This window comes from Lingula anatina, chromosome 1, assembly GCF_051362555.1.
Source record: "Lingula anatina isolate TDL-2025a chromosome 1, LinAna3.0, whole genome shotgun sequence".
NCBI lineage: Eukaryota > Metazoa > Brachiopoda > Lingulata > Lingulida > Lingulidae > Lingula > Lingula anatina.
Genome location: NC_141767.1, coordinates 51948999 through 51966438, shown reverse-complemented (window position 1 = coordinate 51966438; position 17440 = coordinate 51948999). Strand labels below are relative to the sequence as shown.

The window sequence follows — 17440 nt, the reverse complement described above, 5'->3', positions numbered from 1 at the left end:
TTATATCAAGAACACTGACACTGTATCACTTAGTACATGTATGAGAGGAGGTGACACTAGAAGTTTGTTATGAATTTAATTGTAAAATAACGTGTGCATGTACTGGTACATGTATGACCTCTGGCTGAGACGGGGGCGTCTCGATAGTCCGAAGGTTCATTGGTCCGAAGGTTCATTGGTCCGAAAAGTGGTAACATTTTCATCGATTTTTTAATCAAGGGTTCATTGGTCCGAAGGTTCTATAGTGAACTTTCGGACCAATGAACCTTCGGACTATTGAACCTTCGGACTATTGAGACATGCACTAAAATACTGCCACACTGTGACAGATTGTAATAATAATAATAATAATAATAATAATCAAAAACCACCAAGGTACTACACTGACAGAGCAACATTTAATGAAAGCTTGGCACAATTTAGTGAAGTTTCATTTCTGATTGCTGCATGCTCATTTTTCAAGTATCAAAATTTGCTTTATTAGACAGGTAACAGTAACTTAATTTTTGTATGCATGTTAGCACATTTACCAGTACTGTGGCAGTACATTAATTGGATTTTCTGGTCTGGCCCACAAATGGTTAACAGATTACAGCTTTACTTATAACCCAAGCAAAATAACACTGAATGTTGGATTCTTTTGATGTAACAAACTAGTTTTTCAAATATCACATTTTGAATTATTTTGACAAAAAAATGTCAACTCTGTAGGTCTTTAGGCAAACTGTTTACATACAGCGTAATCATTATTACATTGTATTATATAGTAGAGATTCACCGATTTTGTTTTTGTTTACACTATCAAAACCAATCAAATGTGACAAAAAATCATTATAATATCATTTTAACCTTCTTATTTTTCCAGTCCATCAGAAGTCTCAATCTTGCTATTCCTACAGTTAGCATCAATTAAGACATGTATGACAGGTGGTACAAATTGCCTGCTTACATCATAATTGTTTCTGTCACAGTAGTCACAGCTTGTTTTGTATTATGTTATGTTAGGAGCTTATGTGGGTGGCAGACTCTGAATATAGAGGGGGGGGGGGGGCAAAGAAATTAATGACCTAGTCTCCTGATGGTCTAGTCAATGAATAAATTTCATTAAATGAAATTATGTTTGACATAAAATACTAATAAGAACCATTGGGCCATAAAACCCGTAGTCTTTGACTCTTTGGAAAAAGAACATCTTTACATCTCTGGTTGATTTTAAAATCCTCACGTGTTTCCTTAATTGATCTTTTACACAATATCATATGAAGTTATATGGCTGGAACTTTATTGCCATAAATAGAAGGCATATATTTCTTATGTTTTGACATTGTGAAAATTTTGTCAAAAATATTAAGATGTGATAAATTTTAAAAAGTGCTTTTTTATTTCTTTCTCAAAATAAAGTAAAAGAAAGAAACAACTATTTATAAATTTTCTATCCAGTAGAACTGCTTTTTTAAAATATGACACAATTCTTTTTCAGGATATGGTGAGTATAAGAGACACCAATAATGCAATAAAAATGACACATCAAGCCTTTTCTACAAATCATTCAATGAATATCTTATTTTTAATTCATGCCACTTCAGAAGGCAACACAACACCTCATGAAACAAATAAATCCTACACATTTAAATGAAGCACCATTCATCTATCACATTAAGGATGCATTAACCTATACTGCTAACCTCTAAATATGAAAAAATGTATTCACTATAAAATAATGTATTCAAAATAAAATAGAAATACATAATTTTTCTTTTGAAAAATTTCTAACAGTCACATTATTTAATCATAAAGAAAAATTGAAACTTGAGATCAAAAATAAGAAATGATATAATTTTATCTAAAAAATACATAAAATGTCAAAAAAATATTATATAAAACAATAATATATGGCCAGTATGCAATATCTATGGAAAATCAAATCAGATAAAAATTTCAGTCAATTTTTTAACACAGACTTGTTGTGCAAAAATAAAAGAAAAAATGCACTTAAATCAAGATCACAGAGAAATTGATAGAGCAGAAGGTTGGCAATAAATTTTGTGTGAGAACTGACAAATTCATAAACTGAACTAAAAACACATCTTAGTATGCTTCTACCCTCAGCTACTTAAAGTAATTATGCATCAACATAGGTTTGTAAATTATTCCAAGTGAAATTCCCCCCAAAAAATTAAAAAGATATTAATATTTTACTCATTTTCAAAATATACAACAGTTCTATCAAATTTCAAATAAAAAACTTCCTGTTTAAGAACACCTGAGAAAATTCTAAAATAATGAAAAATGCATATTCATTTTTTAAGTTTGCAACATGCATTTCACTAAAAAAAATTGTCTACGTGATTTTGAATGAAAAATTAAATTAAGAAATTTAGGTCACATGATGGCATGCTTCTATGCCTTGATTTTACTGACTCAGAATATTTAAATCTTGTCACAATTAAAACTTGCATAAATGTGGCAACAACTGCCATAATAATTCAGAATACAACAACAATATTTGTAACCATGACCCAAGAGTCTATTAGTTACAGCTGAGTATTATATCAATGTACAGTTTAGAGAATCAGATTGAATGCAGGGTTGATAGCTATAAATAGCTTTACTAGCTTCATTTCACTAGTTTTCACTCTGCCTGAACCTCCTTTTTGCTGAATACATCCATATAAAAACTTGCCCCATTCCACGATACCAAAACTGTGGCCAAAGCAATAAATATACTGTGTGCTATGAAGTATTCATACCAGAGGCGAGTAAGAGCCATAGTCACTGCAGCAAAGAGGTAGTTTAAAAAGTAATAAACAAACCTCCTTCCCCTGAAATATATGAAAACTTATTAGGTTTAGGATAACAGCAAATTTTCTAGACTGCATATATACAGTGTTCAGCAAAACAAAAGCTTTTGAAAATACCGGTAGACGGATTATCCTCAATGGAATATTAGCTTGGCATCTAGCTATCTGACACAAGCCAGAATTGCACTAGTCTAGTAACATAACACCAAATCAATACCACTGAATACTCCCAGTTGCCCACAAAACTTCCATAAGATTTACAACTGCATGCATCACAATTCCATACATCCTATCAAGTATGTATTGCCAGTAACCATGGTAATACATTCTTGATTCTTTGCATGATTTAATTTACAGACAAAAAGACAGACACATTGACAGAATGGCAATCCCACAAACAATATATCAATTATACATAGGATATAACAGAGTGATGACAGTGAGAAATATATACATATATAAATATCACAATTGTTTATAAATGAACAATGAACAATCTAGAATTTCTAAGGCATATAGTTATTAATTTTACAGACAAAGAGTTACCAACACAGGTATTTAGGCTCAGACAAGTATGATTTTTCCTGATGCATCACTTGTTCTGCTTACAATGAATGGCATCATGTCTTTATGAATGGAATTATCAGGGGCTCAAAAACAAGGGCCCCACCACCTCTCATCTAGGCTAATTTAGTTGTTTTGTAGATCAATTTCAAAATGGAACAAACTTTTAGCTATTGTACAAGTAATTGGCACTACATGTAATACATAAACATGATCTTAACCATGCTTTCAAAGTCTGACAGTGATTGATTTTATCATGTCTTCACTTTCAAGACAAACAAAGATGTGTACTGACAATCTTCTAAATTAGGTCAGATGAAACAAATGTACCTTCAAACTTGGACACATTTGTATCATGGGTCTTAGCTTCAGGAGCAACCAGATAGCCTTGTGGTTACAGTATTACACTGAGGGAGAACGAAAAGTTGGACTCTGTTTGTGGCCATAGCAGCTAATACCATTCCTTTATAGGTAAACAGTACCTGCTGTCTCCTCAACTCAGCACTATAGGGGTGGAGCTGGGGTAAAAATATATGCCAAGCATATAGTAAGCCACACACTGTAAAAGAGTGTAGTGCACCATATCTCTTCTTAGTGCTATAGAATAAGATTTATCATGTTTTAGCAATTTAGAATGTTAATTTAAGAAGTTCTTTAATCTTTTACACTTCAGTTGAATTGCACATATATACATTTTAATGTGACTGCTAAGAGACAAATGTTATCAAGTTAACAATCATATGAAACTCCCTTATAGCTCAGAAGTTTATCCTAAAGCCATAGGCCTCAATTAAATAAAGAATATGGCTACTTAACTGCCACTGCTTGTGGAAACAACAGGTATATTTCATCAAGAAATTTATTTTTCTCAGTGTCCATACCTCTTCAAAGTTATCAGCACCATTACTGCGGTATTATTTATAGAAATCAAATAATAAGGCTTCATTCACATGCAATGTTTATTTTCTAAATTCTATTTTCTATTCGCCGTATGTCTTATGATCACGGTCTGTGCCCTGAATATCCCGCGGCGTAATTACTGGCAGCGCGAGCCAGTTTAGATAAGTTACTATAAGACACAAAGTGTCTACCTATAAAAACCATCAACTACAACAGGAGATAGAGCATCGGAATCAATCTTGAATACTGCTGCCAAACAAAAAACAATATTTGCATTTACTAGCTTGATCATAATTATATGTGTTTAATGTTACATTTTCCAAAATTTATTAATATAAGGCAATATGGTGCATATTCTAAGCGGCAAGCAGGTTCACTAGGTCGACGCCATGTTGAAATTTTGATACGCATGTCCCACTGTTGTCACCCAGTCCTCTGGATGTGCACATATATTTCATTAGGTCAAATATTGTTCACCTGTATAGTTACTTACTTAGGCCCACATATGTTAATTATCTTGAAGACCAGAGAACTCTCTTTTCCTGTCAAGTATCTGTAACTGTCAAGGAATTCCTTCTTTGGCTTGATGATTAAAATTACCACAATGATGTATAATGCCTGAAAAAGTGGACATTTCAATTATCAGTTAAAGCAAAACATGGCAGATTTCTTAAACAAAATTAGTCATTTCCAAACTCTTTTTCCTAAGTGTAACATTTAGCATAATGACCTTTTTACATGGCTGATCAGTTCTAATCTTATGCATGCGATGTTCCAATTCATATAAACTACAAAGAGAACTGAAATTGTACTCATTCCAAACCAAATGAATGTTTTTCAAAGTTGCGTGCTGTAAAAACTGAAATGCTTAAGGATATTGTAACCCTTATCATCCAGATACCAAAAAAAAAATTTTCCTGCATCAAATTATTCAATAATGCATCTATCTTTGTACTAGTTTAAAACAATGAAAAACCCCTAAGAATATAAAATATTGGCATTTATATATTTTCGTTGCAATTTATAAGCATAGGCAACTCAAAGCTAAAATCACCAACTTACGTAACACCTTTTTACTTTGAGGTGAGGTAAATGTTAATTACTTTAGTCACTGATCACTGAAGATTTATTTATTACCCAAAAGAATGTATGTAAGGCAGTAAATAAGAAGTTTTTTCTGCCTTTACTTGTACAGTTCTCAAACAGAAATGAAAAAATTCAATCTATAATAGGAACTTCATGAAATAATCAGCATACTTACAGAATGCCCTAAGACAATTCCCAATGGTACCACCAATAGCCATATAAAAGAGGGTGCTTGGAATACAGATATAAATGGTTGATACCAATACACTGAGCAGGAACCCGGAAACCAACGTATACTAAAAAATAACAAAATACAAACTATATGTATATGTATTCAAAAATTATCATCTGTGATAAGATTATGTGGTGGTTCAATATGATAAAACAATCATATAATATTTACTATGGCCCTAATATAATTGAATTTAATGCCATAAAACTTGGATCTAAATGTGACAACAGAATGCTTACTCAAGTACACCGCATAGCTATAGATATAAAAGTCTAAAAATTATATGAAAATTCATATCAATATAAATGTCATTAAATTGCAAATTAATAACAGTAATACCTGATACTGACTGTATGTGATAAATAATTCTCTCACCCTGTATTGTTTAGGAAGTGGAAAACAGAAGGAAAAGTACTAGAATTAAGTTTCTCTAGTGTTCTCTAGTGTTTATGCCCTATATAATGGACACAAATTGTGTCAAATACATCACCAAGTGCATGAAGTCTGTGACTAAACCTTTTTTCAATTAAGTTAATAAGTTCAATAGTTTTTATTAAGGACATATACCCCATTAGCCAAAACCAGGCTATCAAATGACTTAATATAATACTAGTTATTATAACATTACCACCTTCTGTTCATGGCTTTTATTCATCTACAGATAGTACTGGGTATGGTCATTTTGCTGATGATGCCATATCAGCGGTTTTTGGACTAATGTGTTTTAGTTTCTTGATTTTCTCTATTATAGACAGCTAAAAGGGGCCATGCATGATTACTGCAAAGGGGTGCAGCTGATTTTCTTACAATCACACAGTTTAGATTTTGTCATTAATAATGTTATATAACACCGATTTTCAATGGACCTTTACAAGCACACCTTACAACAGTTATAAAGACCTTATCAAAAATTTGTCCAACTCAATTGTTCTTCATACTTTCATTAATACCTACGCCTGCCCAATACCATATTAGGTGATTTTATCTGCAATGGTGACAGACTTATCCCACAAACCAATTGCTTTGACACCTGACGACAATGTCCCCTGTATCTGTTATTGGTATCTTGATCAGGGGCAGATTTAGCCCGTCTTCCAGATCTTCCGGAAGACTGTCAGATTTTGAAGTTTACATTGACGGGTATCGTATGTTTTCTGTCGGAAGACGGTCAAAATGGAGGATGGATCAACAAAGATTATTTGGAAGACTGTCAGAAAATATCTCTGGATCCGCCCCTGATTGATCAGCATCTAAATGGGCCATTAGTCTTTGCAGTTAAAATGATATCTTGGATTCTGCTCCAAGAAGTAAACTACCATATATTTACTTCCAGAAAAAATATATATATAGCACAGAAAGAAAGCAGGAAATATTCGTTCAAATATCATTTTTTGGGAATGAAATGAAACAATGCCCTTTGGTATTTCTCTATTTAAAAATTATACTGTTTGAAACTATATGGTAGAACATGGTCAGGTTGTGTGGCAAAATTTGGATATCTTTAAACGAAGCATCATAATTAAGGCACATGTCTCCTAAGCAAAGAACGGAAAATCACAAAATGGCACCGTATTGCAACCTAGTAGTCAGCCATGCCAAATTTCATGATTATGTCTTATGTAGTTGCAGAATTAAGTCAGAAACAGATTACTATCTCATGCCAATTTTTGTAGCTGCTAAATTATAATAACAGCATGGCCACCCTGAGTGCATAGAAGTCAAAGGTCTCGGGTTGAGACTGCAACATTAGTTGCAAATGGAAGTTCCAGTATCAGAGTTTTCGAAGCAATCATTCTAATTCTACTGAATGACTCACAAAATTCACTCATACATTAATAATTTAACTGAAAAAAGCCTTACCCGAATGTTAAGTATGCTGGCAGGAGGTGAATATAAACTGATGTCATTTTATCTAAGCTATGGAAAACCAATGCATTTCTGAACATAAGTGCTCCAAATACTAATGGGCCATTTGCAATAGAAAACACAAGAAGGAAAAAACTGTCATTAGCAGGAGCAGCCCTGAAAAGAAAGCATGAAACATCAATGACAATGAACAAAGATTGCCAGACATAAATAATCGATGCAATTGATATGTAGTAAAGGTTTGCTACAGTATTTCTTCTTAGTCTCAAAGTTTTCTTTAAAACAATGGGGATAACTCATTGTAGAACTCTATTTCATATCAAGTAGGCATTTACAAGAAATGTTTATCCAGGTCTTCAAGTTGTTAAAGAGTTCTTTCTATAGCCTTCAATCTCTTAAAACCATTCACCTCTACATAGGTCAGTAAGGATAAATGAAACAGTCTTGAACTACCTTAACATACTTTGACTGACCTCATTAAGATAATGTTTCAAAGACATAATATCCTTCATAATATGTTAGGTAGGTTCTAAAATAACTATCATGCTTCTAATATAGGTAATTTGACTACAATCTGTACCCTTTATTGGGATAAGATAGATTAAAAGGATTTTCGTTCTTTACCACATGTACACATAGCATAATGTGTTTCCTAGGTAGCAGAAATCCAGCATGAACAGCTGCCACTTCAATTTCCTGAAAAACAACATTATCAGGGTACAATCACTGTGCATTATTCATGTGACCTTACATGACTTCTGTCTCACATTTTTGAATTGAACTGAAAACAGATACATCAAGTGACTTTAGAAGCTAAGAAGGCACTCCACTCTTTTATAAATTTTATACAAGTATAAAATACACTGCATGATATTATTACAGTAGTAAATGCACTGCATGTAGTATAATTAACTTTTTCCATACATAGTAAAATAATGAATAGTAAGAAATTATATGAATAAAACTACAGTTCATATTCTATCCAACTGAATCATAAAGATACCCAAAAATGATACATACCAGTATAAGATTATTCTAATCAAAATTAAAATAGGTGCACTGACAGCATAGTAATAAGGCAGCACCCACTGGATTGTGATTACAGCATGAGCCAAGAAGAAAACTGTTGCGACTGATATGACATATATCAGCTTCTCTACAACATTCTTCTTTTTGGCAACCTGAAATGTTGATAAATGACTTTTATAGCATCTTACTCTGGTAAAAGAAAAGGGTGGAATGACTAAATATCGGGCAATACATCTAAATCCACCTCGCCAGCTGTAGGTATATTAGGCATCATATATAACAAAAAAGTATAAAGTGGATAAAGCATATGAGTGACCTTTTAACTGTAAAAAGTTTATTCCCATACCTCTACAATACCAATAGGACCCTTAACTTCGGTTCTGCCTTCCTTTATTTGACCTAGTTCTATTGATGATTTTTGAATGCTTGGAATGTCCTTATCCATAAAAATTGTTTCTCCATTTTGGTTGTCCTCACTGAAACACAAGCAGGTACTGGTACTAGTTCATGAAAATGCTATTAAAAACTTTTAAACTTATATTACAAATTCAATCCAAAAATTCCTCTCTGCCATTTGGTAGACTAAGAATTATATATCAAGTGTTAGAATTATAACAATTATTATCTGTCAGCAGGCAGTTTAAATATAAATATAATGAAAAACATCAATGAACATTGCATTACTATCAGATAAAAAGTGACATTAATACAAAATCCAATAATACACAGAACTAAATGTGAATGGTATTTATATAAAATTAAATTGTAAGCTGCTATAATTTTTTAATACAAATTTATCAGTTAAAAGTTTTTTTTTCTATATAGCATGTCTTTTTGAGAAAAAACCTGCTTGAGATTCAAAACAGCTAAACGGGGCACTACGCCATATGTTCAGGTTCCTCTCGAGCTGGTAGAATAAGAATGAGTAGGATACAGTTGCTTGCCACATGTTATTTTGAATTTTTAATCTTTTAAATGAGTTATGCACAATGTAATGATTGCTTTTACTGTATTCCATAAATGTTATTAGCCATTCTAAATGTTTTATTTCTAATCATTTTTTAAAAATCTAACTTAATACATAATGATTGCCTGGTGTAGCTAAATAAGAATTACTAGTACACCAGTAGACATGCACAACTTAATTACTACATTGAATTTCCTGAAATATCAAACTGTTACCATGTTGTTAGCCTTAGACATATGTGAAATATCACACAATTTAGCATATCATTGGCAGTTGCTGTCCTTTTATACAAACAAAAGGTTTCTATCAGTTCACACATCAGTTTAAATACCATGATCACTGACATACTGGGAAGCACAAGGCTATACATGGGGCTACCCACGGCACATGTATTTGAGGCCTTAAGATTACCTGCGGTAAGTACCTTGATAGTAGGGGTGACGATTGTAGGTGGTGCTAGTTGTCCGTTTTTCCAACTATTGCATTCAGGAACTTACTGACCTTTCTACCACAGAATGTTATATGGCATTTCCTGCGTGTCATGCGAGGTCGACCAAATACCGAAGCAAAATTGGAGTGTAGATCTAACAAACCTACCTTTCTGTTGTTGTCTTCGTATGCATTGTTGCTCCAAAAAAAGTAATGAAAAGAGAAAATCCTCATATTAAAAATAAGTCAGATTTTGAGATGATTGAACGTTGTTATTTCATAGCCCTTATGGATCATATAAGCGCAAAGTTTTGTCTTTCACCACTTTTCTCATCACTAAGACGTCCATCTTTAAACATACGCCTCGTTCTCAATTTGAAGGGACATGATTGGCGAAGGAAGTTCCTCGCGTTGATTCCCGCGAGATTTCTAACTAGTACATTTACAAAATAATATAGAATAGAATGGAGGTTGTGCTGTGTGATGGACATCGTAAGTAAAATCAGCGGTAAATGCAAATAAGACTTGTTAAAATATGTTTGTGTTTGTAAACAGCGAGTTTGTAACCGTAAGTTGCTAAACGTACATAAAAATTGTGGATGTGAGTATTAAAATGTCGAAATCTGTTACCATTGAAGTGAGTGAAAAATGAAAATGATTGGGACTTTCCCGGTGTGACGTGAAGAAACCGTCGTCGTGAATAAACCGTTCTGGCGGATTATTCACGCAGGGGTAGCAGTCTGTTGACTTACAGTACGTAGCTGCACATGCATTTCCAACATTTCTCCGTAGAGAAAGTTGTAGTATTATCAAACAAACAATTTCTTTTTAATGAAAATGACTGAACACTGAATTGAAAGAGCATTGTAGAGTGAAAAGATTTATACTACGAGTCTTAGATCTGCCACGTTTTTTTACACAGAGCAAAACAGTTCAGTCACGATCAAAAGCTCACTTCCAACATTCCCCTGTATACTGTAGTAATCAGATTATCAAATACATACTCTCTCATGACGAAAACCACTGAATTATGAATTGGAAAATCATAGTTCAGTGCAAACATAGCGCGTACTTAGGACGACATCGTCATACCGGAAGTTACTTCTTTCAATCTACCCTCAATGCGCATGTGCAGAACGGTTTCGTCATGGCACGGGTCTATCACGCCACACCGGTAACTTTCGTTCGTTGCAACTGATTGTGGTTGTATGATATCAAACTTAATTAATGTTTTTGAAGCCCCATAGCACAATAAGAAATCCATCAAAGAACAAAATTTTGTTTGTCGGTAACACACATCCCTGCTGCTTCTGATATGATAAATGAACATTTATTTAGCACTGTACGACTCATTCAGATAAAATCCAGATCCTATTATTAGTTCTCTAGTCATTTTCCGCTTTCACCATTTTCCTGTAATATAAGGGGCTGTGCATGTATCACATGCAGGTTAGATTCATTGGCAAAACTTAATAGCAGGCTTGATCATTGTGGTTCTTTTCATTTGTTTTCACTTTTGTACCATGCAGTTCAAAAAGTTGGAAATGAAAACCGGAATGCGCAGTAGGTTACTGGCCCTCGCGTCATGACTTGAGTAGATTTGGCCTGGTTTTCGTCTGTTTATAGCGGGTGTATGATTTTACGACGGTCAAACTGGTAGATAGACAGATGGATTAAAAAAAAGTGATACTCTGTTGATGGGAAAACTGGTTGGCTTCACAGTAATGTGCGTGTTGAGGAGATGAGATGTAAAATAAAAATTTGAGAGCTGCCGCACCGCGGCTGGTTCTGCAACCGGTTTTCATTTCCAACTTTTTGAGGCCTTTGCTTTCATGCGTTAGCACAGACAGTACATATCAGAATCGTCAATAGGAGTGCTAACGCATGAATTTTCGTGCTACCAATTTTCCTAAAGGTAAACAAATGTCATTTTATCTGCATATTTCATTTTATGTTTGTAAGTGCTATAAATAACAATCATTATGTAAATAATGACAACGAAACAAGAAAAAAGAAAGTAAGTTTCAAAGGTTGTTCATTTATGTCAGAAGGTAATGGAAAAACAAGTGAAAATATCAGTTAGTTCATTAAAGGGCTTCCTGGGCATGTGAGATTATCTGTTTACCCATCTTTACCTGGAGATACATTTTAATATAAGGCAGACATCAAAAATTTTACTTGATTCTCGTTATATTATGTTAATTACAGAGAGAATTGTCCAGGAGAGGTCTTGATACCACAGTTTACATACAATTTTCTCCAATTTTGTTCTCCCTTTGTATTTTATCTTCAAATGGCAAACACTGAGAATAAGTAATTTTTTGAAGTTTTGTTTCAAAAAGAGCAATACATAACTGGTCCTTTGTTTCTGTAAATTTTTTCTTTGTTTCCTTTCTTTTTTTTTTTTTTATGCAAATCTTTAAAAGAAATGGTCTGGTTTCGATTGCTTTTCATTTAAGGTACAACCTAACTGGGATTTTCTGACCAAAGGAAGTTTTTTTTTTAAAGATTATATTCTCTTAATTACAAATAATTGCTTGTCCCTGCTTTTGAATTTGATATGTTTTATACCATTCATTATCAGTAATTTAGTTCCAAATGACTGGCCTGTCACTAAGACCGCCATGTCTTTCTGTTGTTTCAGAAGAAATTTTTTGTTTGCAAGTTTTGCAGTACCAGTAAATTTTCACATTTCTAATACTTGACTGCTTCTCAGTATCAGGTAAACACATTTTATTTATTTATTTATTTATTTATTTATTTATTTATTTATTTATTGTATAATGAAAATGTAAAATTATGTTGTTGATCAATAAATAAAACCAGCATATTCCTTTTTTTTTTTTTCCAAGAAAAACCATGTTTTGTAAAAACTGGCACAAAGGGTGGGCCCAACCAAGGCAGAAGCTATTTCATTTGCTCCCAGGCAAACTCACAATGCGGATTTGTGAAAGATGCCAGGTAATTTTTTGTCTATAGTCATCAATGAAATTGATTTTTGAATAATTGAAAGTGATTGGAACATCCTATATCATTCATTTTTATATTTGTTAAGTTGTAATAATTGTAGTGTATAGCTGGTCAACTCTAAGACCAAAAGTATAATTGGACAATATTGGTAGTAGCCTTGTGTTTTGATGATAGCAGTAAAAGGGATAATTTCTTTTAGATTACAACCATTGCATTGTTTCAAACACCCTGAACATGTGGTTGAGCTTCAAGCTGTTATGCAAAGCAAGTCCACTGGTGAGAAAAGGTAGGATATGAAGAATTTCACAATAATTAAAAAAAACTGCATGATCACACATTTTAGCATTAGTATTATTTAAAAATTTCTTATTATTTTCTTGCATTAAAACTCAAATTCTTGTGGAAAACTTATGATGTATTACATTTGCATCGTTTTCAGACATTTCTTTCGATGCAATATTGGTCGTCATGCTAAGAAGAATTGGTGTGGGGCCAAGGTTATAGAAAATCAGGTTAGTACCACTCAATTTCTTAATGTCATTTTGTTATCTGTTTTAATTGGACCCAGAATTGAACAATATGTGACAAGAAAATGAATAGAAATCTATTTTATGATTGCAGTATGTACAATTATTTATTCTATCCTGTCACCTGGCCATAATCTTTCTCTCCTGACAATGCAGGTCTTTATTGAAGTCGGTGATTTTGTATATATCTGCTTTTTAAGGTATGCACAAGGGAAAATCGGGGAGCTATAGTTAGACCAACAAAATCTGGACAGGTTTGTAGTTTTTATATTTCGATATACAGTTCATCGTAGAGGGAATTAATTTAAAATTCAGATGAAATGGTCATATGTGAAGTGTTTGCCAAAATGTTAAAGGGACTAACAAATGTTTCTCCCTTTTTTAATCTATCATTGAATTTCAGAAAAATTATTCTACCAAATGAAATTTTTAAACAGTATTGCTTGTAAAATGCAGTTTTTAAGTAAATGTGTAAAGCAGTATAATGAGACCCCAGTTTCCTGCCACAAGTTCACTTTTCTACACAATTTCATCTTTGAAAGAAATGTTATGTTTTTCTACAGCAAGCTTCAAGTGTGGTCCCATTACAAGATCACAACCAGCCTAGATCAAGGCATACCCTTGACAAATATCACAATCAACCTGCAACTAAAGAATTTAAAAATCCTACATCAAGACCTTACAAACCGTTGGCATTCCCACAAGATGATGATGATGCTGATGATGATGATGATGATGATGATTGTGTGATTGTAGATGTAAAACCACCAGATTCCAAACCTTTCCATGCTGGTGCTAGTATTAATGCTCCCTTGCAGTCGACTTTGATAGATAGGAAGCAGACGGAAAGTACTCTTACTTGTTTTCAAAGGTTTCAGCAACCTTCAGCAACAAATGTTGAGAAGTTGACAGAGTCTTTGATGCAGACAAGCCTTAAAGATAGAGTTCAGTCTAGGTTGACTGGGTCCTCTGGATCTGAATCTGAAAACAGTGCTGACACCTACCCTTCTGTTGCTCGGGCACAAGTCAAAAGCTCAGAGTCAGGTTCTGACAGCAGTGTGGACAGTTCCCCCTCTGAACACAGGACAACAGAGCCAGAATCACAGCAGTGTGTTGCTGTAAATCCCCAAGGTGCTCGTCCTAAAGATTATAAAGGGGCCACAAAGGCACAGTTGCAATCTGCAGTTAAGTTGGATGTTTCCCAACTGAATAGGGATATTGCATTAAGGAATGGCCTCATCAAGAAGTTGGAGCGACAGCAGGTAAAAGTTATTTTCATGGACAATCCGACATTCTGTTTTAAATGTATAATGTGCATCAAAAAATTGTCTTGTGGTAAGTCTAGTTGTTGCTATATGTTAAGAAAAGAGATTACCGGGTGGGTGCCCACCTCATTTACATAATTCAATAAAGATTGTGCATGTGCTGAATAATTTTAACATATAATTCCTGTTTCAGGAAATCTTTAAAAAGTTTGAATCCACTTTGCCTGATAGCGGCCATAAATTGAAACAACAAATAGGTGAATTGGAAAGAATGATACAGGCTGCTGATTTAAGAATTGATAACCAGAAGAAGCAATTGTCAAAAGAAGGGTCTACAGGTTAGTTAGAACAATTTTTTTTATGGTACATATATAATAAATTTACAAGTAGGTAACATGTTGAGTCAAAAAATTGATCATGTGACATTTACACCAAGATTTCTGTCCAACAGATAGCTGTCCTCAAGAATTTATTATTCATATCATTTCAATTGAAATAAACTGTCCACCAAATATAGACAATGTATCCAATTTTGCAAAAGCAAACATAGCATCAATATGCAAACTTAAGATAGGTAAAGCGTGGTTTCATTTGATAATTGAAGCTTGATTTTATCTTTGCAGATCAACCTCCTCCTTCCCAGCAGCTTTTTACAACAATCCCAGCAAAGAATTATAGTAACAAGAATCCAGATGGATTAAGGCAGACTCAGATTCTCAACCATGTTGTGCAGCTTCCCCAGCATGCATTTCAACAGTTGTATGCAGGTATTTCTTAAGATTTACATATATTCTTATTCTGAAGATGAAATGCGATAAGTGTTATGTTGTATAGGTCATTTTAAAATGGAAATGAGGATTGATTTTTAAAAAAACTCCAGAAAACTCATTTTTATCCAAAAATATGTTAAAAGCAACTGGATTTGCAATAAGATCTCTGTGCCTTTCATTAAGAACCATTTAACTACAAAATAAAAATTTGATTTATTGTTAAACATATTCACTAGCAAATCCCCAGGCAGTCATCTGGTATGCTTAATCAGAAAAAAAGTATAATTACAAAATGAGATACTGAATGAATTTCATACTAAATTCCCAGCAAATCCACAAGCAATGACATTATACCAGGGCCGCATGACAGCCTCAAAGATGCGTCAGGTGGGAGCTGTTACAGCTGAGGCAATTGAGACTATACACAGGTAACATACAAGAAACTCACTCATACCATAAGGGAGTTGGTTTTGGGGGATAGAACAATTTTTTATAAATTGAAAAATAGTATTTTTTTAAATAATTTCCACTTTGCTATGATAGTTTATCATAGATAGCATGTTTTATGAAGTGTTTTTCTATATTTTTCTCTGAAAATTATATTAGATATATTTTGCATATCGATTTATTTATTTATTTGTTAATTTGCTGCTACATTTGAAGTACATTTTTTTATTATCTTTAGGCAATTGGAGACTTGTCCTCCAGATAGAGCAGAGTTAGCAGACCCTAATGGTCTTACAGTGACTTTGATGCCACACCAGAGACAAGCCCTGGCTTGGCTGACATGGAGGGAGAAACAACATCCACCAGGAGGAATTCTAGGTTACATCACTTGCCCTCAAGCACACACACACATTTCCTAAAGGAAACTTGATAATACAAATTAATCCTGTTCACTGAATTTAGGAAGCAGATGCCTAATTGCAATCCCCCTTCTGTAATCTCCTAAAGGGGGTGGGGTGGGTAGAACTGACATATTGGATAGCAGGAGGTTGTAATGGGGTCTTGGGGTAGTGATTAAAGAAATTTTTGTTAAACCAGGATGCAGTTACATTTTGTAAATTAATCTTTGTTGTTATTATAAATGTTACAGTATCTACAATAGTGACACAGGGTTTCCTGTTTCATTGAAGTATTATTATATAATGTAACCAACATTTAATGAGTATACTGTCATTTGTGGTTATTTTTTAAATTTTATAACCTTACACTATTTAATAAGGTATGTATTTTTTAAGTTTTTTGTTTATAGTTGTCTGAGAAATGAACTCAGTCATACCTGCAATTTAGGTAAAAGCAAGGAGTTATAACAGAAGGAGATTACACGCAAGCCTTTCTTTTGTCCGATGTCTGTTACGGTGGGCGGAGCTAGCTACGGGGGGCCTCCGGTCTCAAGGTTTCGTCTGCGTCGCTCTCCTTAGCTTGGAGATAAATTTCATATGCGTTATTTCGCGTTAGAATTCGAGATCAGTAATGTCAAAGCGCCGCTGTAAGCTGACGATTTTTTTCACAGGTAATTATTTGGACGATGTGCTGGAAGGGAACGATATCATAGAAAGCGATTATAAGGTGGTGACTGAGGATGGTCGCCATGAGCTTTTTTTAATTGGTGATAGATGGCTTTTTTATGGCACAACCCGGTGAAAAATCACCAAGGAGAAGTCAAAAGAAAACGTCCCAACTGTGGTTTGTGAAAATGACATTCAAGTGAACGTCTGTCCTCACTGCCAAAGGACATAATATTAATACATTAACGTTTGGACCCTCTTGCCCTTAGGTCCCATAAACATATACATTGTGACAGTGCCTACGCTTTGTGTCTGGTTTTAAATTTCTTAAAGTATTTTTTCTCTCACTCGGTATAATTTTAATATTATAATGCATTTAATTAAAATTTTAATCCAAGGTTGAGGCAATGCCACGACACGTCAGTTTAATGAATACTCGTTATAAATTTCTTTATCTTGGAAATTTCCCTTTTTTTCAGGATTATTTGACACGTACTAACACTGTTCATATTTGTCGGTAAAC

At 33.7% G+C, this 17440-nt stretch overlaps 2 protein-coding genes across 7 annotated transcripts in view; one reads left to right on the top strand and one right to left on the bottom strand.

The window, feature by feature from the left end:
- Positions 1 to 1358: 1358 nt before the first annotated feature.
- On the bottom strand, positions 1359 to 10257 carry LOC106160815 (uncharacterized). The gene is made up of 8 exons (XM_013537572.2): positions 10043 to 10257; positions 8825 to 8954; positions 8470 to 8630; positions 8074 to 8145; positions 7444 to 7605; positions 5527 to 5647; positions 4759 to 4883; positions 1359 to 2822 (listed from the first exon to the last, which is right to left on the bottom strand). The coding sequence occupies exons 1-8, from the start codon at positions 10066 to 10068 to the stop codon at positions 2633 to 2635; spliced, it is 987 nt and encodes a 328-aa protein (XP_013393026.2). The 5' UTR covers positions 10069 to 10257; the 3' UTR covers positions 1359 to 2632.
- The window catches only part of LOC106160790 (transcription termination factor 2), a 91692-nt gene continuing 84507 nt past the window's right edge, over positions 10256 to 17440 (top strand). For 4 of the 6 annotated variants that reach the window (XR_015331686.1, XM_086998837.1, XM_013537537.2 and 1 more), the window contains exons 1-10: positions 10256 to 10366; positions 12727 to 12835; positions 13044 to 13130; positions 13284 to 13356; positions 13572 to 13625; positions 13935 to 14633; positions 14830 to 14974; positions 15260 to 15403; positions 15735 to 15834; positions 16092 to 16231. Coding sequence is in view for 5 of the 6 variants with exons in the window: in XM_086998837.1 (XP_086854963.1) it covers positions 10339 to 10366; positions 12727 to 12835; positions 13044 to 13130; positions 13284 to 13356; positions 13572 to 13625; positions 13935 to 14633; positions 14830 to 14974; positions 15260 to 15403; positions 15735 to 15834; positions 16092 to 16231 (1579 nt within the window). In the remaining variant the exon portion in view is untranslated. Of the gene's footprint in view, positions 10383 to 12726; positions 12836 to 13043; positions 13131 to 13283; positions 13357 to 13571; positions 13626 to 13934; positions 14634 to 14829; positions 14975 to 15259; positions 15404 to 15734; positions 15835 to 16091; positions 16232 to 17440 lie in introns of all 6 variants that reach the window. The other 2 variants (XM_013537536.2, XM_086998836.1) reach the window with 2 other exon arrangements.

Bases quoted from the DNA above. Each gene is read 5' to 3' on its own strand.
- LOC106160815 (XM_013537572.2), bottom strand. From the start codon at position 10,068: ATGCATACGAAGACAACAACAGAAAG. The intron at 7,606-8,073 runs GTAAAGAACGAA...CTTTCTTTTCAG, and splicing joins TTATGCTATGTGTACATGTG to GGCTGCTCCTGCTAATGACA. The intron at 4,884-5,526 runs GTAAGTATGCTG...CCACTTTTTCAG, and splicing joins GAATTGTCTTAGGGCATTCT to GCATTATACATCATTGTGGT.